Here is a 27,533-nt window from a genome sequence, read left to right as displayed (position 1 = left end):
GCCTCACCAAGCTTTTTATACTTAGAGGTAAACAAGGTAGTGGTTACCATAGTTACACAGTTCTTGTGAGTTTCACTTGTTTACACTGTTCTTGCACTTCCTCAGCCTATTAGCTTCCCAGATAAGATCTAGGGAGTGTTATAAGGTCAAGCTTAATTATGCTAAGAGGACTGTGCCCTTTAAGCTAGGACTTGTTTATGACTTTGCCAGCAGGTCAGTCCGAGGCTTAACCCTATATCAGTTTCCCACACAAAAAAACACATTCAACAACTCTACTGAGAGCATCCAGATCCCATAGCCTGGCTGGCACCTGACATCTTCACACACCTAACCCATGGGCTTTCCTCCCGGAAATCCTTCACTCCAGCCAAAGTGGTTTGCTTACTATGTCCTCCTGAGCCCGGGGTCCAAGGTCCAGTGTCTCTCAAAACTTTTTACCAAAGTCTCCCTCAACCACAGCAGAGGGTGACTACAGAAAATAGGGAAAGATGTTGCTTTCAAGTCTTGTGTTTTATGTTAAGAACTCATATGGATTTTGCATTTCTATCACATTAAGTATACGCATGTTTGCCTTAATATAAAAACATTTTAGATCATAGCCATCTGTAAAACTGAATGAGTCCAACCTCCAGGGTCCAAGAAGAGGTGTGTGCCCAGTTAAGTGGTTTCTGGGTCCTATAGCTCACCAAGGAGCACCATTTCCCCCACTATCACAATCATACAGTCTGCTCTCCTAGGCCCCAGTGAGGTCCCTCCTCCCTACCCCTGACTATTAGGGGCAGCAGCCACTGCCTCCTCTGAGACCCCATGGTCTCTACCGCTATTCCCGCCCACTGTAGCGTAAACTATTAACTATCTGTTCATAAACAATTCTGTTCCCCCAAATAAAAGGTAGCCCCCTTGAGACAAAGACCCTCTATTACACCAGGCTTACCTCTGAGTGTAGCAGCTTTGATCTCTGCACACAAGCAGCAGTGTATTCTGTATTCTTCACATACTTTAAAGTGCCTCTTCAACGTTTTCATTTTATTGATTTTTTTTCTTTCTTCTCTTTTCTCCTCTTATTTCCTGACCCCTCAATGACACTTCCTTCACCTTTCCTCTTTTCTTGGGTCTGACTGAACCAAACACCGAGTTAGCTCTCAATGACAGGAGTTTTTCTGCTATGCTTTAGAATGCTTCCAAATGAACAATAAAAAGAGTGATAAGCCCTAGCTGGTTTAGCTCAGTGGATGGAGTGGTGCCCTGTGGACTGAAGGGTCCTGGGTTCGATTCTGATCAAGGGCATGTACCTCAGTTGCAGGCTCTGGCCCTGGCCCTGGTCAGGGTATGTGCAGGAGGCAACCAGTCACTGTGTCTCTCTCACATTAATGTTTCTCTCTTTGTCTCTCCCCCGCCCATCCACTCTCTCTAAAAAATCAATGGAAAAATATTCTCCTGTGAGGATTAACAAACAAACAAAAAAGAGTGATAAGAGGTATAAGTAGTGGCTTATTTATTTATTTACTTATATGTTTTACCATTTATGAAGATCAGGCCCTGGGCTCAGATTTTATTTTACTTGTTCCATGATAACCAGTTGAGAATCCCTCACTGAGGTAAAGCCGAACATTCTAGAAGAGTACATAAGCACTCTCAGCTTCTTGGCAACTCACTTCCTTTCTCTGTCTGGTCTCTCTCATTTAATTTCTCAATTATAGCCTCAATATGTAGGAAGAATGAAGGCAGGAAACTCAGGAAAGGAAGGGCTTTGAGACAAGGGCTGCAATGAGATGAGGCTTAGGCATTAGCTAAGCTTTCTGTGGTCACCATTAATTCAGGTGATTGAAGGGGGAAGGATTCACTGAATCACAAAATGTTATTGTGGTTTTTCCTTCTCAGTAGGTAGGAACTGCGTGCGCGCGCACACACACACACACACACACACACACACACACACACACACAGAGCCTTCCCTCAGACCCCCCTCTTTTATCCAGCCTCATGGGGTCAGTCACATCAGCTAACACTCTTTATATATCAGTGGCCAGTGCATTGATAAGTTGAAATATAATTGAGGTGAGGGAGGGAGTTATGCACCCAGAGAGGGTGGCCTCCTGGCTCCAGGTGAGAATAGACATTTCCTGACAGTGCTGTGGCCACGTGCTGGTTGCCATTGAGGACCTGAATGTATGCACACGGAACTAAAAGGTCGTGCACCAAATCTTCATTCTTTTGCCCTCTTGTTAATTAGCTGAGCAGTTGTTTATTAACTTGAATTCCGATAAAGTTTATATTTAATTATGTTTATGTGGTGTTTCCAGTCTACTAAACAGCAAGTCCATTTTTGCAGCAACTTCAGTGATTAAGGCCAAATTCCATTAAAAATTGTTTCCCAAAATGATTGAAACAGAAACAGAATTGTTGCTTTTCTGTGGATAGATCTTCTGATTTTCTTGAAGCCTGCACTGACTTCTTTGAGGCAAGGGGGAGCGTGCTGGTTTGCAGGGCTATGGTAAATTTTATGCAGGTGCTCCTTACAGACGATCTGCACTGTCTACCAGCAGAGCATTAAGAGCTTAAGCAAGGATCGTAGGAAAGAAAGAGGATAAACTTCTTCTGGGACTCAGGCTATTGGGGTGCTGAGCCAGATTTTTAATTTGGAGAGCAATTCCGCAGAAATGAACAGAAACTGCTACCTAAACATTTTAATAAGAATTCGCCCCTGAGCCAACGTTGTCGAGTGCACTGCTTTCCAGTGATTTCATTTATACAACCGTTCCACAAACTGCCTCTCTCCACATTCAGATAACCTTTGCCTCTAGGGTACCATAAAAACGATATTTTAATAATGTGCCACTTTTGTGATCAGAAATACTTAATGAAACACCCTCATGATCATGGTAACAAGCTTTGAAGAACTATTTTCCAGATTCAGACAAAACCAGTTGGTGTCCTATGGCAATTTTTATTGGCACATTTTTTAGTATTGTCTGCGAGAAGTCATACCTAAGGTAAGGGCCAGCATTTCTTTTCAGCCTTGAGAACTTGCTGGGCCCCACAGAACTAGGTCAGTTGTCCTACAGAAATATAACACAAGCCGCACCTGTAATTTAAAATGTTCTAGTAGCCACTACTAAGAAAATTACAAAGAAAGAGGTGAAATTAATTCTAATAATACATTTTATTTAACACAATAGAGCCACAAGATTATTATTTCAATGGTAATTCATAAAAAACCATTATTGAAATATTTTACTTTTTTACGTTGTCTTCAAAATTTGGTGTGCATTTCACATTTGCAGCATACTCAAGTCAGAGCAGCCTCATTTCAGGGGCTCTGTAGCCACATGTGGCTGGTATTGGTGGTACAGCTCTCAAGCTAAGAGCTTCTGAAAGCGTGATCTGCCACCAGCTGCATCAGGAAAAGCCTGAGAATCTTAAGAACATGAATTCCTGAGCCCTATCCCTGACCTACCAATCATCTCTCTGGGGGTGGCGCTAAAGGCTTGCATTTTTAACAAGTTCCCCAGCTGGAGCGTTGTGCACTGAAATTTGAGAACTTCTCTTAGGCGATTGGTCCCAGATTTGCTCTTAGCCCTTTAGCCATCACCACCTCCTATCCCCCCACCCCACAGGGTCACACACAACAGACGACACCATCCCACAACCCTGTCTGTTCTGTCCTTAGCTCATCAGGTATGTCTTGAGCACTGATCCAAGAACTGAACTGTTCTTGGCCCTGGGATGGGGGTAAACAACATAGGCAAAGTCTGCCCTTTTGAAACTCCTGTTCCAGTGGAGGAGACAGGCAATAAATGAATAAAGGGGTAAGTCAGTGATCTAATGTCAGGTGGTGATAAGTACACAGAAGAGAAGGAAGGAAGGGTAGGAGATGGGGGTGGGGCCAAGGAAGGACTGGGCTTCTATGCAGATGTGGTGCGGTGGTCCTGGAGGGCTCCATGAGCAGGTGACCATTGGCAGACACTGAATAAAGGAAGGTAGGAGCACCAAGCTGTCTGGGTGCAGGCCAGTGTGGGTGGAGCTGAGCAAGCAGAGGGAGTGAACAAGGGACGGTGTGCAGAGAGGCCACAGGTACCAACCATTGCACAGGCCCCACACAACCACGTCAAGGATATACCTTTGTCCTAAGAGCAATGAAATTCCCTCGCAGATTTTCAGCAAGGGCATGTGATATAGAGCTGAGGGAAGTGGCCATGGAAGCTTCCCGGAGAGAGATTGGCATTGACTCAGACAGCAGGGACAGCATGGGGATGGTGAGGAGTGGCCAGCCATGGGATGTACCTTAAAGTAGAGCTGACGGAACTCACTGTAATGATTGACATGGGGTGGGAAGGAAGAGCAACTGAGTGATGGTGGGACATGTCCTGAACTGGAGAAAGCGTGGGGTGGAGGAGAGCGGAATAGAAAAAAACAGCTGCACAGATTCCCTCTTCACAGCCAGGGAGGCTCTCAGCATGAAAAGAATCCTATTTTAGTCAAAATAGAAGGGGAAGGAGGAGTGCACATATATATATATAAATTGATTTCAGAGAGGAAGGGAGAGGGAGAGAGAGATAGAAACATCAATGATGAGAGAAAATCATTGATTGGCTGCCTCCTGCACAGCCCTATAGGGGATTGAGACTGCAAACCAGGCATGTGCCCTGACCAGAAATGAACTGTGACCTCCTGGTTCATGGGTTGATGCTCAACCACTGAGCCACACCAGCCAGGCTCACTTATGTCTCAGCTTCGTCTGTTCTGTTAAGGAGGTTAAGGAGCTTCCCTGTCCTCAGGACTTGGAAGGGAGCCCGGCCTCCTGCCTCATAGAATTCTCCCCAAGGTGTTCACACGTACAAATTCGCACACTGGGCATGCAGACACACACACACACACACACACACACACACACACACACACACATTCTAGCCTGCTTCTGCCCAGAGCACCTGCAACGTCATCGTCTACACAGCTCCCTTTGGCTCCCGAAGGCAAGAGAGGCAGTCAGAGTCCTATACTGACTCACACCTTGCATGATCTCCTCCCCGTGAGTGTGATCACACTGGTGCATGATAAAGTCAAAGAGAAAGGATTTTGCAACTGTAACTAAGGTTTCCAACCAGTTGACTTCAAGTTAATCAAAGGGGATCTTGCCTTGGGTGGGCCTGACCTAATCAGGTAAGCCCCATAAAAGTGGATCGACAGGTCAGAAATGAAAAAAACACCAACGATACTCTCCTGTTGGCCTTAAAGAAGAAAACCACCATGTTGTGGAGAAGGCCATGAGTCAGAGAAGGGGCTCCAGGAACTGGGGGCCTCAGTCCTACAACTGCAAAGCACTGAGCCAACAATCAGTGAGCCTGGAAGAGAACCCGAAGCCTCAGCAGAGATCACAGCTCAGAGTGACACCTTGATTACAGCCTGGTAAGACCTTGAGCAGAGGACCCAGCTCACCCTGAGGACACCTGACCCATGGAAACTGTGAGATGGTAAATGTATGTGTTTTTAAGCCACTATGTTTGTGGGAATTTGTTCTGCAGCAATAGAAAACTAATACAATAAGATAACAATAAAAATACAGCAATAATAGATAATAGTAATATTCAGTATTTACTATGTGCTCACCATTTTTATTTGCTTTATGTTACTATCTTTCACAACAACTCTCTAAATTTGGCACTATTATTATCCCAGTCTAACACATGAGAAAATTGAGGCTTAGGAAAAAATCACAGAACTGAGGAGGTGACAGATTCAGTCCAGGCCCAGAGCTCTGAAGACAGAGAATTTGACCACTTTAGTACTGCTTCCCATCAGAGAAGGAGCCCCTCCTGCACCTGAGACTCTTTTCTGTGCAGCCGGAAGCCTGCTCCAGCCACATCTTAACCCAGCCGTGGGCAAACTACGGCCCGCGGGCCGGATCCGGCCCATTTGAAATGAATAAAACTAAAAAAAAAAAGACCGTACCCTTTTATGTAATGATGTTTACTTTGAATTTATATTAGTTCACACAAACACTCCATCCATGCTTTTGTTCTGGCCCTCCGGTCCAGTTTAAGAACCCATTGTGGCCCTCGAGTCAAAAAGTTTGCCCACCCCTGTCTTAACCTCTCTTGCCCACAGTTACACGTGCTCCATTCAGGCCACCATCCACAGAGCCTCTGAATGGGCCATCTCATCATTTCCTCTCCCTGCACTGCAAGGTCCCATGGTCATTTTGCACAGTGTGGCTTCTAGGAGCTACGGTTTCCCCAGGATCCACTGGGAATATTCTGGCCTAGTCCATTCTTAGGGAGACAATTCATATTGGTTTTCCCAGGACTGCCTCAGTTTTAAAACGGAAAGCCCCGCCTCCCAGGAACTCCTCAGCCTCAGGCAAGCTGCGACAATCAATCACCCTGCAAACCAGGCCCAGGCTGAGGTGGGCCTAGGGGCCAAGTCACCCTTGAAGCTGGCCATGATTTTTCCTGTCACCAAGAACAGAAATGCCCAGCTAGGATATTCGAGTCCTACTCTCAACAGGGAGCTACTAGTAAGAGCAGAAGCCACTCTACAAAAGCAATGGCACTAAGAAGCTTCTGCTGGATAGGTTCGGCAGGGAAAGCCCAGGCAGGCTTTAGCCAGCACCATCAGACAGGCCAGACTGTCCGCCTGGGAGCTTTTCCCAAGTCCAGAGGTCTGCTGCCTTGAGCATCTCACATGAGGCACATTGACCCGGACACCACACAGGCCAGACTCCTTGTCTTCATCTGCTCCACTCCCCAACCAGGCAACTCAGGGGAAGTTGAGGGAGGTTTGACCTCTAGACTTGCCTCTTCCTGCCTAAGATTGGGACCCTTAAAGACTCAGCTGGGATTGAAGGGCACTCACCTCTTGCTGGTCACCTCAACTGAGAGCTCAGCCCTGATGAGTTGACTCCCCTGTAGGGGCTAGCTAGCTTCTCTCTGTGGGGTGTCCTGGACTCCTGACCACACCCAGCCATCTTCCAAATTGTGCTCTTTGTGCCAAAGGACACCATGTGTGACAATGGTTGGACCACCATGAGTCTATCCACAATATGGGAAATGACTCAACACATATTTTATTAAAGACTGCCAGCCAGCAGTCTATGAGCTCAATCATTCGTTTATTCACTTATTCAACACTATGTGGGGGCATCTGCGATGGACCTGGCCTTATCATAGGTGTTGGCACTAAGTTACAGCACATTTCAAACTAAATAATATGAGTGCAACCTAGTCCTCCTGGGGCCGAGAGGTGGGGAGCAGGGTGCACAGTCAACAAATGATTCTTCAGGTAGTCTGTTTGTCTGTAGGACGAATAATGCATTTTCTTTTCTTTCCTTTTTTTGTTATTTTTGTTTTTGTTTTGGCATTTCTCTACAATTTATCTCATTAAAATATTTTTTTAAAACACACATCTTAATCTCATAAAACTCACACCTACAGACGCCTACAATATAACACTTTACAGGATGTTTGTTAGAGTTCCCGGATAGTTTGAGTCATTGGTACCTCCTGTGGGCCCATCCCTGAGCATAGCACAGGAAAAGAACAACAGGACATTGGGGATATTCAAGAGCTGATGATTTAGTGGGGCAGAGTGGCACTTCCTAAGAAATATCTTGAGATGTGCACAGGGTGCTGTGGGAGGTCAGAGGGCAACATAGACCAACCTGGAGTTAGGGAAGGCTTCTTAGGAAAGGCAAGGCTTCAGTTGTGTATCTTCTGTTTCTTTGTTTAATGGGATTTTCTCATTAAGAGATAATCACAGTTGACATTTTGGTGGATACCCTTCCAGGTGTGTGCGTGCGTGCGTGCGTGTGTGTGTGTGTTTGTGTGTTTGTGTATAATGTATGTCTTATTATCATCATTTAGGTTGAGTAAAACAAACTAGTTATTCAACTTTAGCAACAGACACACACAAAATTCAAACACCAGCTTCAAACATGTCGCTGCATTTTATTTTAGGAAAACACAAATCCGGTCCCCAAACATCTTCAGAAAGCAGGATAAGTCAAGGAACATAGAGAGTGGGTCTGGGTAACAAATCCTGGATACTGCCATTTTCCAGGGGTGGAGCTGATGCAGGATTATTTTCTTCCAGGAAAGCATGGTGAACTCAAGCTGTGAAGCCCAGATGGTCATTAGATTTATTTCCTATCTAAGAGCGGCTGCATCTCTCAAGGGCTGAGTGATGATGATTTCTAGGTATTGATCAGATGAGAGCACCAACCCTGTATTCAGCAGAGAGTTAGGGAATGAGAAGCAGAGGGGAGATGGTGGTGGTGATGGTCTTTATGTAGTTTTCGAAGTCGCTTCCGAAAAATAGGATGAGGTAATAGTTGAGTATGCCAGCAATGGACATGAGAAGCAGGAACAGTATGATACGCTTCCCAAAAATGTAGCCAGGTGTGCTGGAAAAGAAGAGAGAAACCTGTAAAAGCTACACAAATGACACCCGTTTCTCTCTCTCTCTCTCTCTCTCTCTCTCTCTCTCTCTCTCACACACACACACACACACACACACATACACACTATCACTTTGAAATACATGGGGTTTAAATTATAGCTCCTTTCACTCAAGAATGCTCCATTTACTTCATATGAAGGATGGCAGTCTCTTAGCTATTATTACTCATTGAACATATTTCAAAACCCAGCCAAAGAGCCCAGACCTCAGACCCCTCATCGATAAGGCTCAGCAACAGCTGCTCTGTGTGCTCCTGGTTTCCTCTGAACTCTAGTCCTCAACAGCGTGAAAGTAGCAGGTTTTGCTGGTCATTGGGCATTCTGACTGGGGGTTAGGAATCCCATCGACTCATCCAGACCCTCTCTATGCTGCTCCTCTCCAGGAGCGCCTATAAGAGCGTTGGGGCAGCTGTGTATAATGCAAGCCTGAAGGGCCTCCAGGAGAGAAGTGATGGTTTAAATGAGCTAACAAGGCTGGTGAAATCTAAAAGGTCTTTGGCATCTGAGACTCCCATCTGCCTGGGAATAACTCATGTTCACTCTAATGAGAGCTGGGCCCCCAGCAGTGAAAGACGGGTGTTTTAAGTGAATGGAGGGAGAGAGGCTTTTTATACTAGTACATTCATACTCTTCTATCAAAGGCTCTAATCATGAGCTGCTGAAGCATATCATCGGCTGGGGTCAAGAGCCTTTTCCCCAGGGATATGTGACCACCTAATTGTTCACAGCAGCCACCCTGGCTTCCTCCCTCTATCTGCGGAATTTTGTAATCTCTGTGGCTGGGTCCATCTGTGTGGCATTAGCAAAGTCCAGCCAAATGGCTCGTTATGGCTGTTAGATGGACCCTGGTTGAGGGAGCCTTTGACAACCAGGACTCCTCAACAAGAATAGCTAGCCCAGCTGAACATGTGAGTTAATACTGCTGAGTCTGATTCTTGATATAATCAGAGAGCAAAATTTGATGTCCACAAGTTTGTTAGAAATTTTATCTTTTTGAAAGGGACCCCAAAGGTTCACAATGTAACCCATAATTTTCCCATGTCAAGAGTTTGAAAACCACTCAATAATTGAGTATCAGCTTTCCTACTACTCAAAGTGTGATCCTTCCTTGGACCAACAGCATGGAGCTAGTTAGAAATTCATCATTCCAGGCCCCTCCCGGGACTACAGATCAGAATCTGCATTTTGACAAGCTTTCTCAGTGACTCCCGGACACATCCACGTTTGAGAAGTGCTGCTGAGGCACCCTGCTCCTTGGCCAGCTGTGCTCGTCTCTCCTTGACTTTTTGGTTCACAGTCATGCTCATGAAATGAGAAGTTCTATCTCCGTATTGGGGGTCCCAAAAGAGAGGGTTATGGGCTAAATTGTGTCCCACTCAAATTCATAAATTGAAATACTAAGTCCCATATTTCAGAATAATGCTGTATTTAGAAATAGGGTCGTTAAAGACTCAATCTGACAGAGTGATGACCATGAGTGAAGACACAGGGAGAAGGTGACCATCTGCACAACAAGGAAAGAGGCCTCAGAAGGAGGCAATGTCCAGAACTGGGAGATGCTAAATTTCTGCTGTTTGAACCACCTAGTCTGTGGCACTTTGTTGTGGTGGCCCTAGCAGATGAATATCGAGTTACCTGCTAATGCTAGTGAGGAAGAGAAAAGAATGTCAAGGAGTCTATTTTTCAGACAGAGAACAGAGGGTGCAGAAGCATTAAATTGTGAAAAGTCAAATATTGTGGTGGTTCTGATTTACCACATGAACGAGGCCACCATGTGCTCATTACAAAAAAAGGCGGGGGGGATTTTTGAAGCTGTTCAGAACACATGCAAGATAAGTCTGTGGTGAGGAGTAAAATGATGATGCCTCCTAATGGAATAGTGGTCTTCTTAAATGTGGGCAGGATTTTGCAAAGGTCTCAAGGCATACCTCCCCCAAAGGAGATATGTCGTCTTCTCAGGCAGTGCAGAGAACTTAGCAAACACCTACCATGTGCAGGGCCAACATGGATGGACTTAGAGGGTATTATGCTAAGTGAATAAGTCAGACAGAGAAAGACAAATACCAGATGATTTCACTTATATGGGGAATCTAAGAAAACAAAATAAATGAACAACCAAAACAGAAATAGACTCATAGATACAGAGAACAAACTGTCAGATGGGAGGAGGATCAGGGAGTAAAAAAAGGTGAAGGGTTTAAAAAGTACAAATTAGCTGTTACAAAATAATCATGGGGATGTAAAGTACAGCATAGGGAATATAGCCAATAATATTGTAAGAACTACGTATGGTGCCAGGTGGGTACTAGACTTATTGGTGGATCATTCTTAAGTTATACAAATGTCTAACCATTATGTTGAGCAAAATTAATATAACATTAAATGTCAACCATAATTGAAATTGTTTTTAAATAATAAAAATTAAAGTTAGGATTACATAGTTCTCTCTAAATTGGGGTGGGGAAGGTCAGAATGAAATCATTAAGCATCTGTAGAAACCAGGAGTTTTATACCTGTGATTTCATTTAACTCTCAGAACCACTCCATGAGGTATGATTAGCTTATTTTCCAGGTGGGGAAAAGGAGGACAGACAAGTTGAACACTTTGCCTAAGGTCACACAGCCAGGAAGAGGCAGAGTGGGAATTCAAGCCTGTCTGTGTGAGGCCAGAGTCTTCCTCTTTCTGCCACATTGACTTCCTGAGGACTCCTTCAGATTCTGGAGGCTAGGATTTGGTTATCAGTTTTGAAACAAATGTGCCCCCACACACACATAGCATAAAATCTACAGGAAGACATAAAAGAGGCATTGTACCAAACAATTCCTATCTCGAATGTACCTAAAACTTCCAAGAAGTGGAGATGCGGTGGAAGAGAGGCGAATCCAGGCATTTGGAGACCCAAGTTCCAGCTCCAGCTCTCTGCAGTGTGGCCTTGGGCAACTCACCACCCCTCTCCTACCTCACACAAAAATGTACACCAAATATGGGTAGAAAAAGAAAATTTTATGGTCCCTCTGGCTTTAAAATTCTGTTCTTTTCAATAAGGAAATATCACTTTAAACCTAGTAACTTCTAAAGGGAAAAAATGGTAAGATCAATGAGAGCAGGATACTGTCTCCTTCGTTCACCCACTCATTTCCAATAAATCAGGACTTCCATAAATGTGTGTCACATGAATGAATAATTCTCAGAAAAAAAGCATGAGCAGCCTTCTGTGGCTCTCAAACTCGATGTGTATAAGAATCACCTGCAGATTCCTGAGCCTCCACCCCAGAGATTCTGGTTCCATATGTCTGGGAGGGCCCCCGGAATCTGTACTTTGAATAAGCATCCCAGGAGAGTCTGGTGCAGTTGGTTGGTGGGTTTCACTTTGAAAACTCCAGCCTTGATATCCATGTGCTCACCCAGGAATTCCAAAAGAAGCAAGCTCATTCTCCAACTCTGATGAAATAACCCATGGCCCCATAATTGGGAGGTGGGGTCAGACTCTAAAATGTTGAGTGATCAGAGTGGCTCAGTTGGTTGAGCCTCATCCTGTGTACCAAAGGGTTGCTGGTGCTGGTTCAGTTCCTGGTCAGGGCACATATCTGGGCTGAGGGTTTTATTCCCCCAGTAGGGCACATGCAGAAGGTAACAAATTGATGTTTCTCTTTCACATCAATGTTTCTCTCTCTCTCTCTCTCTCTCTCTCTCTCTCTCTCTCTCTCTTCCTCTTTCTAAGTATGTCCTTTGGTGAGGACTAAAAAATTAAAATAATAATAAAATAAATAAACAAAATATTGACACTAAAAGGGAAATTGATTGGGAGGGATCAGTTCTTTTGAAAATTGTGCCCATTAGTATGTTGGTAGTTTAATATTTCTGAATTTGCCCCATTCCCCCAATCCCCAGGGTCTCCTTGGGGGAACAGTTCTAAAGTACCCAGCTCAGAGCAGATGATCATTAAATATTTACTAAATGAATGCTGAATGAGAAGTGAGCAAACAATGAGAAGAAGGTGGAGCTGGGTAACCTGAGCTTATTGGCCTTGAGAGTTGCTAATCTTTGCCTACCAACCACTTAGTTGAGAACCTCAAATTGCAGAAGAGTTTAGTGGGAACTCCAACAGGGGACAAGGTGCTTTGGGACAGAAAGAGAGAGCAACCTAGTGCCAGCTGGTGAAGGTAGGTGATAAAAGTCAGATATTCTTGTAATATAATGCCAACTGCTATTGAGTTTGGGCCCAGGTAGTAGTTTAGAATGAACAGTGAAAAAACTAGGATTCATCCTTAACTGCTGTTTGGTTAAGGATGCTATAGACAACCCAGTCAGGATAGGGAGAATGGGCTTGGAGAATAGGATGTAGGACTAAGAATAAGAAACACAAACTGTAAGAGGACTAAACGCAGGAGCTACAAAATTCCTGGAAGAAGAAGCTTTGCCTTAGCTGGTTTGGCTCCGTGGAAGAGTGCTGGCCCATGGACTGACGAGTCCTGGGTTCAGTTCAGTCAAGGGCATGTACCTTGGTTACATGCTCAATCCCAAGCCCTGATTGGGGCATGTGCGGGAGGCAACCAATCGATATGTCTCTCTCACATCAATGTTTCTCTCTCTGTCTCTCCCCTCTCCCACTCTCTCTCTCAGGAGAAGGAGAAGGAGAAGGAGAAGGAGAAGGAGAAGGAGAAGGAGAAGGAGAAGGAGAAGGAGAAGGAGAAGGAGAAGGAGAAGGAGAAGGAGAAGGAGAAGGAGAAGGAGAAGGAGAAGGAGAAGGAGAAGGAGAAGGAGAAGGAGAAGGAGAAGGAGAAGGAGAAGGAGAAGGAGAAGGAGAAGGAGAAGGAGAAGGAGAAGGAGAAGGAGAAGGAGAAGGAGAAGGAGAAGGAGAAGGAGAAGGAGAAGGAGAAGGAGAAGGAGAAGGAGAAGGAGAAGGAGAAGGAGAAGGAGAAGGAGAAGGAGAAGGAGAAGGAGAAGGAGAAGGAGAAGGAGAAGGAGAAGGAGAAGGAGAAGGAGAAGGAGAAGGAGAAGGAGAAGGAGAAGGAGAAGGAGAAGGAGAAGGAGAAGGAGAAGGAGAAGGAGAAGGAGAAGGAGAAGGAGAAGGAGAAGGAGAAGGAGAAGGAGAAGGAGAAGGAGAAGGAGAAGGAGAAGGAGAAGGAGAAGGAGAAGGAGAAGGAGAAGGAGAAGGAGAAGGAGAAGGAGAAGGAGAAGGAGAAGGAGAAGGAGAAGGAGAAGGAGAAGGAGAAGGAGAAGGAGAAGGAGAAGGAGAAGGAGAAGGAGAAGGAGAAGGAGAAGGAGAAGGAGAAGGAGAAGGAGAAGGAGAAGGAGAAGGAGAAGGAGAAGGAGAAGGAGAAGGAGAAGGAGAAGGAGAAGGAGAAGGAGAAGGAGAAGGAGAAGGAGAAGGAGAAGGAGAAGGAGAAGGAGAAGGAGAAGGAGAAGGAGAAGGAGAAGGAGAAGGAGAAGGAGAAGGAGAAGGAGAAGGAGAAGGAGAAGGAGAAGGAGAAGGAGAAGGAGAAGGAGAAGGAGAAGGAGAAGGAGAAGGAGAAGGAGAAGGAGAAGGAGCTTTGAAGGAGGATGTACACTAAGGAATGTCTTCCCTACCCACTGGAACTTCTGAAGGGGATGGGCCGAAGTAACTTCTGGAGAAAAGCAAAGATGATCTAGAGCCCAAGGGAGAAATTTCTGGGGAAGGACCTTCCTCTGTGGGTACGGTCAAGAACTAAAGCAGACCCTAAAAGCATTAGGGCATTAAGATGTCTTGCAGAGAGTAAGTGTGACACAGACCAGATACAGAGGCAGATAAACAAAAGAGGGGGGTCCCTGATGTACGAAGGCTTTAGCAAGTAGTTTCTAGAAGGCAGAATTGAAAATTTCTTTGGACCTAGCCACAGACCGCTCAGGCTTGCATCTACTTCAGGCTACATTTTGGTCTAGATTAGGATTGAACATCTCATCCAGTATACAGTGTATCATTTCTATCAAAGACTGTGTGTTAAGAAGCACTATGAGGACACATTTGATCTCTGCAGGAAAGAACACCGTGACTGGTAAGTAATGTCTGCAAGCACAGATCATGAGGAAAGGAGCTGGTGGAATCTTCTTATAACCATGTAATGGGAGAGACCAGAAAGGGATTTAAAGTTCTGGTCATTAAACTTCTGGTCAAGATGGCAGAGCAGGTAAATGCAGTACCCACCCCCTCCCACAACATCAAAATTACAACGAAACTACAAAACAACCATCATTAGGAACCACCTGAAATCTGGCTGAATGGAAGTCCTACAACTAGGGAATTTAAAAAGAAGCCACAGGGAGACTGGTAGGAGGGGCAGAATCATGGAACAAGCTGGGCCCACACCCTTGTGCAGTGAATAAAAATTGGGAGGGTCCTGGCTCATGTGGTTCAGTATTTGAGAGTCAGCCCATGCACTGAAGAGTCATGGGTTCAATTTCCAGTCAAGGGCACATACCTAGGTTGCAGGTTTGATCCTAGCCTGGTCCAGGTGAGTGGGGGAGGCAACAAATAGATCTATCTCTATCTCTATCTCTATCTCTATCTCTATCTCTATCGCTATCTCTCTTTTCCCTCCCTTCCTCCCTTTCACTCTCTCTAAAAATCAATGGAAAAAATATCCTCTGGTGAGGATTAACAAAAAAAATTTTTAAATGGTACAGATAATCAACATCATTAAAATGTCCATACTAACCAAAGCAATTTATAGATTCAATGCACTCCCCATTAAAATACCAACAGCATATTTCAAAGACCTAGAACAAACTCTCCAAAAATTCATCTGGAATAAAAACAGACCCCAAATAGCCACAGGAATCCTGAGAAAGAAGAACAAAGTTGGAGGGATCACAATACCAGATATCAAGCTATATTACAAAGCCACAGTTCTCAAAACTGCTGATACTGGCACAAGAACAGACATATAGACCAATGGAACAGAACAGGGAACCCAGAAATCAACCCAAGCCATTATGCTCAATTAATACTTGACAAAGGAGGAACGAGTGTGCAATGGAGTCAAGACAGTCTCTTCAATAAATGGTGTTGGGAAATTTGGTCAGATACATGCAAAAAAATGAAACTAGATCACCAAATTACACCATACACAAAAACAAACTCAAAATGGCTAAAGGACTTAAATATAAGATGGGAAACCATAAAAATCTTAGATGACTCCTTAGGCAGCAAAATATCAGACATATGTTGTAGCAATATCTTTACTGATACAGCTTCTAGGGCAATGGAGACTAAGGAGAAAATAAACAAATGGGACTTGAGACTACATAAAAATAAAAAGTTTCTGCACAGCAAGAGAAACCATCAACAAAACAAGAAAGCCCACTGCATGGGAGAACATATTTGTCAATGCTATTTCAGATAAGGGTTTAATCTCCAAAATTTACAGAGAACTCATACAACTTAACAAAAGAAAGATAAACAATCCAATCAAAAAATGGGCAAAGGACCTAAATAGACACTTTTTGAAAGAGGACATACAGAAGGCCGAGAGACATATGAAACATGCTCAAAGTCACTAATCATCTGAGAGATGCAAATAAAAACAACAATGAGATACCATCTCATACCTGTCAGAATGACTATCATCAAGAAATCAAGAAACTGCCCTAACCGGTTTGGCTCAGTGTATAGAGGGTCGGCCTGTGGACTCAGGGGTCCCAGGTTGGATTCTGGTCAAGGGCATGTACCTTGGTTGCAGGCACATACCCAGTGGGGAGTGTGCAGGAGGCAGCTGATCGATGTTTCTGTCTCGTTGATGTTTCTAACTCTCTATCCCTCTCCCTTCCTCTCTGTAAAGAATCAATAAAATATATTTTTTTTAAAAAAGAAATCAAGAAACGACAAATGCTGGTGAGGATGTGGAGAAAAAGGAACCCTCGTGCACTGCTGGTAAGAATGCAGACTGGTGCAGCCACTGTTGAAGACAGTATGTAGTTTCCTCAAAAAATTATAAATGGAACTCCCATTTAACCCAGTAATCCCACTTCTAGGATTATATCCCATGAAACTAGAAACACCAATCAGAAAGGATATATGCACGCCTATGTTCATCGCAGCACAATTTACCATAGCTAAGGGGCGGTGGGGGCTTGTCCTCAGCGTTGGGAGTGGTGGGGGGTGGGGGTGTGAATCGGGGGAAAAAGGAAACATATGTAAAACTTTAAACAATAAAAATATTTTTAAAAAATGGGACAGATATCTTGGCTGCATAGGTCCCACCTGAGAGACAAGTGGGTCACCACCTCACATCAGGTAGCCTGGGGTTCCAGTTCTAGGAAGAGAAGTCCCCGTAATTTCTGGCTGTAAAAACCAGCAGGAATTGAGGCTGAGGAAGACAGAGGGCTGCTGGAGTCCCAGGCAGTTCTTCTTAAAGGGCCCAGGCACGGACTTACTTGGACTCACTCCCTCTAAGCTCCAGTGCTAGGGCAGCAGCTAGAAAGGCACCAGAGACATATGGGGAGGAATTAAATTGTCTAGCATCAGGGCAAGAGCTGGGGAATAGCTTTCTTCCAGACAGAAATGCTGGCAGAGACAACCATTCCTTTGATGAACCTCCCCTCATAAAGCCAGCAGGGAGGTGCCATATCTGAGACTCCACCGACTTGACTCAAACTGTTTTCCCCACCCTGGTGATTCCCCAAGGCCCCACCCCACCCAACTTTTGGGCCCACCAAGCTGATTCCAGTGTCTTTTCCATATGAATGGCTTGTCTTGCCTCATGCTTTGGACCATCCTAAAATATATCAAACAAGCAGCATCTGGCCTCAGTGCACCTCATACCTCTCACTAAGTGGCACAGGCCTAACACTAGCAGCAGCCACCTTGGTTCACAGCTTGGCCTCTCTGGAAAGCTCCAAGCCTAGCACAAGAAGCAGCCATCTGCAGATCGCTTTGTAGCTCATGCCAGGTAGACCCAGGCAGAACAGAGACAGCAGCTGACCTTGGCCTGCACCTCCTGGCAGGCCTCAAAGCTAGTCAATCCAGGACAGCTTCAGATTATGTCAAAGCACCACCACCAAACCACCTCCACAAGGGACACTAAAGGGGAAGACTCAGCAGGCACCAGACCCCTGCTGAAGTAAGTTATGCTCTATGGGGTGGGCCCCTGCACAACTGATCCTCCACAGTTATCAGAGATCAGTAGTCAGTAGTTGCAGCCAGTCCTTGTGGCTGATCTGCCTATAGGTAAATCCCTCCCATTAATGTGCTAACTATAAAAGGAGGATATACACAGCTCACATAGGGCTGCACCTCAAGAGTCCAGCTTGGGTGATCAAGAGGCTATGTCACTGATCCTACAGAACACTTACTATATTAGGCCACTTACCAAACCTGAGTGATGTAGCAGCCCTGCCTAATAGACAGAAACAAACATAGGGAGGTTGCCAAAATGAGGAGACAAAGAAGCATGTCACAAATGAAAGAACAGAACAAAACTCCAGAAAAAGAACTAAACAGAAGGGACACAGCAACCTACCAGATACAGAGTTCAAAACACTGGTTATTCCCCTGGCCATTTTGGCTAAGTGGTTGAGCATTGGCCTGCAGACTGAAGGGTAGTGCATTTTATTCCAGTCAAGGACATATACCTCAGTTGCAGGCTCTGTCCCCAGCCCCAGTCAGGTTGCATGTGGGAGGCAACCAGTCAATGTGTCCCTCTCACATCAATGTTTCTCTCTCTGTATCTCTGCCCCCAACCCTTCCATTCTCTCTCTCTATCTAAAAAAAAAAAATCAATGAAAAAATATCCTCTAGTGAGGATTAAAAAAAATAAAATAAAAATAAAAACAACACTGGTTATTAAGATGCTCAATAAACTTAGTAAGAACTTCCACAGCATAAAAAAGGACCAGTCAGAAATGATACACTAACTGAAATGAAGAATAATTTACAGGGAATAAACAGTAGAATAGATGAAGTCAAGAATCTAATCAGTGATTTGGAATATAAGGAAGAAAACAAAACACACACATGCACATGCGTGCACACACACACACACACACACACACACACACACACACAATCTGAACAGCAAAAAGAAAAATGAATCCAAAAAATTAGGATAGTGTAAGGAGCCTCTGGGTCAACTTCAAGCATACCAACATTCACATCATGGGGGTGCCAGAAAGAGAACAGAGAGAGCAAGAAATTGAAAAACTATTTGAAAAAATAATTATGGAAAACTTCCCTAAGTTGGTGAAGGAAATAGACACACAAGTCCAGGAAGCACAGAGAGTCCCAAGATGAACCCAAAGAGGCCCACACCAAGACACCAGAATTAAAATACCAAGGGTTAAAGACAAAGAAAGAATTTTCAAAGCAGCAAAAGAAAAGCAGTTACCTACAAGGGAGCTCCCATAAGACTGTCAGATGATTTCTCAACAGAAACATTTCAGGCCAGAAGGAATTGGCAAGAAATGTTCAAATTGATGAAAAGCAAGGACCTACAACCAAGATTATTCTACCCAGCAAAGCTATCATTTAGAATCAGAAGACATACAAAGAGCTTCCCAGACAAGTAAAAGCTAAAGGAGTTCATCACCACCAAACCAGTATCACATGAAATGTTAAAGGATCTTCTTTAAGAAGAAAAAAAAAAGATAAAAATATATGAACAATAAAACAGTAATAAATACATATTTATCAACAATTGAATCTTAAAAAACAAAATAAGCAGAACAGAACCAGACTCATAGACACAGAAAACATTTTGACAGTTGCCAGATTGGAGGGGGTTTGGAGGGATGAGTAAAAAAAGGTGAAGGGATTAAAAAATACAAATTGGTTATTACAGAATAATCCTGGGGATGTAAAGTACAGCATAGAGAATATAGTCAATAATAATGTAATTACTATATATGATGTCAGATGGTGCAAGATTTGTCAGGATGATCACTTAGTAAGTTATATAATGTCTAATCACTGGGATGTACACCTGAAACTAATATAATAATGTATGTCAACTGTAATTGAAAAAAATTATAAATGATTTAAAAAGAAGAGGTTAAGCCATTTACATTTCAATGAGGTCTGGAGAAATCAAATACTTTTCAGATGTTAAGTCTATATTCTATTGTTTATTTTTGCTGCCTCTATCCATTTCCTAGTAGTGATTATCTTTAAAATAAGAAGTGCCTATGGGTAAATGGACTAATTTTGTCATGAGCCACAGATTGTCTTAGAATTAAAGCAACTTTAAGATCTCAGGCAAGTGGTGACTGATAAAGAGAAAAATTGTGACCTAACCAAATGCCTGTGTCTTAGGGGAGAAATACAGGGCTTCATGGGAAGCCAAGCCCCCTTATTTTATTGATAGACACCCCACAACTCCTGACAGCAGGTAATCTCCTGGGGAAGGCAGAATAGAGGCTTTCCCAGGTAAAAGAGAATAAAGAACATTATTTAGGACAGTGTTGATAAGAATAAGAGAGATAATGGAAATGTGGTTTTAGAGGATGAATAGGAAGGCCACTAAAGAGGAATGAAGGAGACATGAGCACCGGGAAAGAATTGTAAGAAAAAGCCATTATTCTCCAGCCACTCACTACCAAGCCACCAAGTCACTTAGCTTTGCAGCTCCCAGTTCCCCAGAAGTAATGCTTTCACCTGCTGACCTCCTGGGATGTCAGCGCCTTTGTCACTGTTGAAGGATGCTATCTAAACGGGGAACCCATTAGCCACTAGAGAAGTGTGCTATTGTAAAAAGCCGGAAGAGGTGTGAAAGTAGACAAGAAAGAAAACTGAAAGGGAAGGCTGAGCTCAACCTCCCAGAACAAATTCTTGACTCTCGGAGCCCCTCTGCTACAGTAGGAATCCTGTTCTCTTAGGTGTACTGCCACTGGAATGTTTCTTCTGTAAGTGCCATCATTTATTTTACTAGAATTGGATTTCCCAATCCAGGTGGAGTGGGAGTGTCACTGTTAATTTGGCACCATCTGTAAACCATGCAACGGTGACTCCATTTTCAGTCCCCATCCTCTGCCTATGGTTGTACCGTATGTTCTCAACATTCCTTCTGTTGGCCCCTGGAAAATCTGTTATTCAAGAGAACTTATCACACGGTGCAAGCTTTAGTTCTCATTTCTCTAGGCAAACAATGGAATGTTTCACTCACCGGAGGCTGGGAAAACTAGACATAGGATGACATTCAAGACCCAGACTGTGAAGGGTGGGAGTAGAGGGTGTGGGGTTGCAAGGAATGTGCAGCACATGGCATTAAAGCACCCTTTGTGAGCCCTACACCATGGGCAGGAATTGTTCAGTGTTCAAGCCCCCCAGCTGTATTTTCAGAGCCCACGAAGTTCAGGGAGAAAAAGAGGAGGGATCCTAGTCAGCTTTGGCCATCCTACCTCAAGTGGTCCCCCAAGCCTTCGAATGCTACACAGAATATGGTTGTGAATTACCACTCTTCATGCTCAAGAAGCATGACTGCTGCGTGGTTTTTAAACACTCCCAGTGCCTACCTCTGAGTTCGTTCTCCTAGGTAGCCGACGAAGTACTTTTGCCTCACGAACAGGTACATCAGCCCAGCAAAGGCAGCAGGAACTAAGTGGAAAAAGAAAAAGAAAAACACTTTAGTTTCATATATGCCAAACAGGCTAAGTTAACACAATGTTAATACAGTCATTGTGGCCTGGCCAGCACGGCTCAGTGGTTGAGCATCGACCAATTCCTGGTCAGGGCACAAACCCCAGTTGCAGGCTTGATCGCCAGTTGGGGGCATGCAGAAGGCAGCTGATCAGTGATTCTCTCTCATCATTGATGTTTCTATCTCTCTCTCCCTCTCCCTTCCTCTCTGAAATCAATAAAAATATTTTTTTTAAAATACAGTCATTGTGCAATTACTGCTTGTCACAAAATCTAGCAGAGGCCTCAAGTTCTGACAGTCTGGGCTGATGTGAACTTCAGCAAACAGCCTAGGGCTGGAAGAAATCTGAACATTTTAATAATAGTGATGTTATAGACATATAAAAAAGATGCCCAACATCACTAATCATCAGAGAACTGCAAATTAAAACCACAATGAGATAGCACCTCACACCTGTCAGAAAGGCTACCATTAATGAATCAACAAGCAATATGTTGATGAGGATGTGGAGAAAAGGGAACCCTCGTGCACTGCTGGTGGGAAGGCAGGCTGGAGCAGCCACTGTGGAAAAAAAGTATGGAGGCTCCTCACAAAACTAAAAATAGAACTCCCATAGGACCCAACAATATCCCACTTTTGGGTGTATATCCAAAAGTAATCCAAAACACTAATTTGAAAAGAAATATGCACCCTTATGTTCATTGCAGCATTGTTTACAATAGCCAAGATATGGAAACAACCTAAGTGTCCATAAATAGAAGAATGGATAAAAGAGAGGTAGTGCATACATACAATGGAATGTTACTCAGCCACTAAAAAATAATGAAATCTTACCATTTGTGACAACATGGATGAACCTAGATGGTATTATACTAAGTGAAATAAATCAGACAGAGAAAGACAAGTACCATATTAATTCACTTATATGTGGAATCTAAAGAACAAAATTAATGAATAAACCAAACTGAAACAGACTCATAGACACAGAGAACAGACTAATAACTGCCAGATGGGAGAAAAGGGTAAGAGAATTAAGAAGTACAAATTGATAGTCACAAAATAATCACAAAGATGTAAAGTACAGCATAAGGAATGTAGTTAATAATATTGTAATAACTATGAATGGTATCAAGTGGGTACTAGACTTATCAGAGGGACCACTTTGTAAAATATATAAATGTCTAATCACTATGTTGTACACCTGAAACTAAAGAAGCATGACTGCTGCGTGGTTTTTAAACACTCCCAGTGCCTACCTCTGAGTTCGTTCTCCTAGGTAGCCGACGAAGTACTTTTGCCTCACGAACAGGTACATCAGCCCAGCAAAGGCAGCAGGAACTAAGTGGAAAAAGAAAAAGAAAAACACTTTAGTTTCATATATGCCAAACAGGCTAAGTTAACACAATGTTAATACAGTCATTGTGGCCTGGCCAGCACGGCTCAGTGGTTGAGCATCGACCAATTCCTGGTCAGGGCACAAACCCCAGTTGCAGGCTTGATCGCCAGTTGGGGGCATGCAGAAGGCAGCTGATCAGTGATTCTCTCTCATCATTGATGTTTCTATCTCTCTCTCCCTCTCCCTTCCTCTCTGAAATCAATAAAAATATTTTTTTTAAAATACAGTCATTGTGCAATTACTGCTTGTCACAAAATCTAGCAGAGGCCTCAAGTTCTGACAGTCTGGGCTGATGTGAACTTCAGCAAACAGCCTAGGGCTGGAAGAAATCTGAACATTTTAATAATAGTGATGTTATAGACATATAAAAAAGATGCCCAACATCACTAATCATCAGAGAACTGCAAATTAAAACCACAATGAGATAGCACCTCACACCTGTCAGAAAGGCTACCATTAATGAATCAACAAGCAATATGTTGATGAGGATGTGGAGAAAAGGGAACCCTCGTGCACTGCTGGTGGGAAGGCAGGCTGGAGCAGCCACTGTGGAAAAAAAGTATGGAGGCTCCTCACAAAACTAAAAATAGAACTCCCATAGGACCCAACAATATCCCACTTTTGGGTGTATATCCAAAAGTAATCCAAAACACTAATTTGAAAAGAAATATGCACCCTTATGTTCATTGCAGCATTGTTTACAATAGCCAAGATATGGAAACAACCTAAGTGTCCATAAATAGAAGAATGGATAAAAGAGAGGTAGTGCATACATACAATGGAATGTTACTCAGCCACTAAAAAATAATGAAATCTTACCATTTGTGACAACATGGATGAACCTAGATGGTATTATACTAAGTGAAATAAATCAGACAGAGAAAGACAAGTACCATATTAATTCACTTATATGTGGAATCTAAAGAACAAAATTAATGAATAAACCAAACTGAAACAGACTCATAGACACAGAGAACAGACTAATAACTGCCAGATGGGAGAAAAGGGTAAGAGAATTAAGAAGTACAAATTGATAGTCACAAAATAATCACAAAGATGTAAAGTACAGCATAAGGAATGTAGTTAATAATATTGTAATAACTATGAATGGTATCAAGTGGGTACTAGACTTATCAGAGGGACCACTTTGTAAAATATATAAATGTCTAATCACTATGTTGTACACCTGAAACTAATATAATATTGAATGTCAACTGTAATTAAAAATTAAAAATAATAATAGTGATGTTATTTATATTGGCATTGTGGTATTGTTTGCAAAGTATTTTCATAACCATCATCTAATTTGAATCCTTCCCATATGACCAGTATCATCTTTTCTATTTCCAGATGTGGGAAACTTGGGCTTGAGCGGCCAGAGGCTTGTATGATACTGCCAGGTGTTAGATGTATCTGTGGGAGGAAGGGGCAGACCCCGAGCCCAGCTCTGAGCCTAGTTCTCTTAAAAGTATAACCTTCACCTCTGGGCTTCCAGGCAGCACAATGCTCAAACTTCTCTGAACAATTGCTACCATTCAGAAAAGCTCTCTGGAGGAAGAGATTCCATTTGCATTCTAGCCTGTGAGGAGCTACCGTATGCAGCACCCAAAAAATCCTACAGTCAGAAGCTTGGAGCCGAGTCAGAAAGCACAGTCCCACTTGGACTACCATGAGCTGAAGCTAATACTTAATTTGGTCTACATCTGGACGAAGGGCCGATTACAGCTCCTCACCTATCAGGAATAATTCAGAGTCAAATAAAGTGAAGCATAAGTATGAAAGCACTTGGAAAACCTGCTAGCATTATTCAAATGCCAGATGAGTTGTGCTGACTGAGCACTTTTTATATGCCAGTACTGCCAAGGCTCTCCGTGTACATGGGTCTTCTATCCTCTCAGCCACCTGGTAAGGAGCACATTGCTGTCACTATTTGACATTTAAGGAAATTTAGATTTCCAGAAGTCAGTTCGCCCAGAGTCACCTACCAGACCAAAAGACTCCTGAGGACAGCTGTATTTTACCAGTCTTCATCTCTGTGCCTGGCCTCATGCCTGGCGCATATTGGCCTTCTATATTTGTCAAATGAATGAATAAAAGTCATATAGGTTGGCCAAAGGAGAGGTGGAATTTGAAAACAGGTCTGAGTTCAAAGCATTATTATCACCACTAGCACCATCAATAATAACATTTATTGTGCTTCTATTTTTAAGCTGAACTATATGAAAGTGCCATTTTCATGAGTCACAAACAGTCAAATAGCTGCAGTTTTATATGGTTTAACCCGATATGCCAAGCACTGTGTCAGGGGCTGAATGCATATTATTTCACACAATCATCCTGGGAATCCGGTCATTCCTGTTTTACACATGAGGAAACCGAGGCTTAGGAAAGCTGAGTAACAGCCCAGGGTCACAACAGCAGTGGAATCATCCCAGTCTGTCAGTCCCCAAGACCCGTGTTCTTTCCACAACTCTGCCTTGCCTCCAAAAATACTATTGTTACATGACAGATAAGGAATCCAAAGCACAAAAGAAACTGCTTGTGAAGTTCATCCTATTCTCCAAAAGTCACAAAATTGTCACAATTCACAATTTGTTCCTGGCAAAGTTTTTCCTGGTTTGTTCCATCGGGATGGCTCTGAACTAACTTACCAGCCCATCTTTTTTTTTTTTTTTTACCAGGAACTGCATTGAACTATAATAGGAGTCAGGGTGGGAAATGGCCACACTTGTTGCCCTCATGCCGGATATGGTGTGCGCCTCTGTGCACCTGGGCTGCCTAGAACAGCAAGAGGAGCACAGTGGGTGCAAATCTGGGCTCCACAATTCTAAAGTCCGAGCTAGCCACTTGTCCCTTTGGGGCTTGGGCTCCTTTTCTATAAAGAAAAGAGTTTGGGCTCAAATGATCCCCAAGGTTCCTTTCAGCTAAGAAATTCTACCACCTACTATTTTTAAATGACATAACTATTATCGAACAGAGTTTACTGACACTTTTGTCCCCTGACAATGCCAACACATGTTTGACAGGGAATGCATAGTCCCAGGCTCTGAAACACCTGTAGACTCCCTTTGTATTTGTCTGGCTGGAACAACTCTATATTCATCTACATCAAGTATCATTAAAACATAAAAAGAATCATAACTCCTATTATGAGCATATTTTGACCTGGTTTTCAAGTCTTGCTGGACATATTTCTTATTTAACTCAGGATAAAAAATGGAAAATAAATAGTGAGCTAGTGACAGCCTCATGGAGCACAGAAAAAGGCCACAGGTGTCCCTGAAATGGTTTCTCTGCCATCCCTCACCTCTCTTCTCTATCACTGCTCTTATTCTTTTCCTTCATGGCACCTCCCATTCTTGGAAATAATTTACCCATTCACTGATTTTCTGTGTTTCATCTTGCCAACTACTGTGGGCTTCCCCACCATCTTTTTATCAGTCACTGTGTATCCAAGCATAGGGCTTGTCACAGAGTAGGTGTTCTATGTATGTGTATTATATAAATGAATAAAGTAAAAGGCTACTTGTGAGAAATCCAGGCTATAGCCAAAAGACCTGGGCTCTCAATGTGGCTCATTATTCACCAGCTGAGTAACCTTAAGCAAATGACCTCTCTCTCTGAACCAAAGTGTCCCCAAGTATGATGGGGGAAGGATATCCACTCTACCTGCTTTATGAAGTGGAAGGAGGTGATGAGGGTTAAATAGTTCATCAGAGAACACTAGTGACCTCTTCTGATACACCCTGCTTGGCTGACCAAGTCATGCCACCCTTCCCCCCGACACAGTGCCAGTGTCCAAAGGGAACCAAAAAATATTACTCTGGTTTTCATTTAATTTTAAATCCACTCTGGGAGTCAACTTACTGAAGTCAAGACTGTGGGCTGCTGATAACTGGGAAAGGCTGGAGACCTGGAATCCAGCCCGAGACTCTGCAGACAGAGCCCGAGGGAGGACTGCCAGCCTGGAAGCTTATTAGCAGGAGAGCCAAGTGACAGCAGCCCCAGAATAGATCCCTCTGGCACTCTCATTTATAATGCCCTTGTATCTGAGCTAACACTGCTTACGGATTCTGAGTCACATTTAGCCTTAAACCACCCTTGTCAGTGCAGGCACTCTCAACCGCAGGGAGCCAGCATTAGCAATGCATTATCCACCAATCCACTGGCACAGAGCACGGGAAACACGGCCTCCGGGCCGCACCTCTCCAGGGTTTCACAGATCAGAGCTGGAGGTCAGACAAACTCCTTTCAACAAAGAGCCTGAACTGGAGCCTCCTCCGGCACATTTCAGACAGAGAACACAGAGAGAAGCTGCTTACCTTGGCTGCACAGTAGCCCTGCACTCCAGAGCATGACAAGGAAAGTGGGGTACGCATCGACACAGTTTTGGCTGTAGAATAAATAAATTTAAAGAAGAAAAATCAGAAAACATGTTACCACAGTGTCCTCTGAAACCACAAATTAATATGCACCATCACATCTGGGGCAAAAGCCCCACTCATAATTCCACATACATCTACCCATGAAGACTGGCACCAGCTGCCACATTAGAAATGGACAGCAGTGTAAAGCGACATGTGTTCAGAACCCATTCACTCTCTTCCTCAGTGAAGCCCATTGGAGACTCAGTTTCTTGATGGACTCGCTATGGCAGAGTTCCTGCACCTGGCTTTGCCAAAGTTCTTCTGAAATTGACAAGTGAGCAACGCAGTGGTGGCCGTTAGGGTAGGGTGGCTGGGAGAAGAGCCCAGCTAAGAAGACCTTTATGGCAGACACACAGTCAGCTCAGACCCAAGGCCAGGCTGAGGAAGGAAAGGCAACGTCACACATTAAAGAAACCAGGGTAGGTTAAGAAAAGCTGATGTTCAGAAAGTCATCTTGCTGACTGTGTGATTTCTGTGGGCAGGGCTCAGTCCTTGCTCCCATGGAGGGACTCTCACTAACCCAAGCACCATACTGGTGTTTTACACCTTTGCCTCCTTAAAGCTTACCATGAACCTGTGAGGACACATGGTGACTGCGTGAATTTTCGATGGTGGCTGTAACAAGTAGCCACAAATTTACTGCCTTAAAACAAGACAAATCTATTA

The 27,533-nt window shown here is 43.6% G+C and overlaps 1 protein-coding gene across 1 annotated transcript in view; it reads right to left on the bottom strand.

Annotated features, from left to right (window-relative positions):
* Positions 1-7,918: 7,918 nt before the first annotated feature.
* Positions 7,919-27,533, bottom strand: part of ALOX5AP (arachidonate 5-lipoxygenase-activating protein) — a 33,733-nt gene continuing 14,118 nt past the window's right edge. The window contains exons 3-5 of the mRNA XM_005877260.2: positions 26,763-26,833; positions 22,301-22,382; positions 7,919-8,398 (exon numbers count right to left, since the gene is read on the bottom strand). Coding sequence (XP_005877322.1) covers positions 8,236-8,398; positions 22,301-22,382; positions 26,763-26,833 — 316 coding nt within the window. The 3' untranslated portion in view covers positions 7,919-8,235. The remainder of the gene's footprint in view (positions 8,399-22,300; positions 22,383-26,762; positions 26,834-27,533) is intronic.

Source organism: Myotis brandtii, unplaced genomic scaffold (genome assembly GCF_000412655.1).
Source record: "Myotis brandtii unplaced genomic scaffold, ASM41265v1 scaffold513, whole genome shotgun sequence".
In the NCBI taxonomy this organism is placed as follows: Eukaryota; Metazoa; Chordata; class Mammalia; order Chiroptera; family Vespertilionidae; genus Myotis; species Myotis brandtii.
Note: the sequence above shows the minus strand (reverse complement) of the source record. Positions and strands in the feature narration are given on the sequence as shown.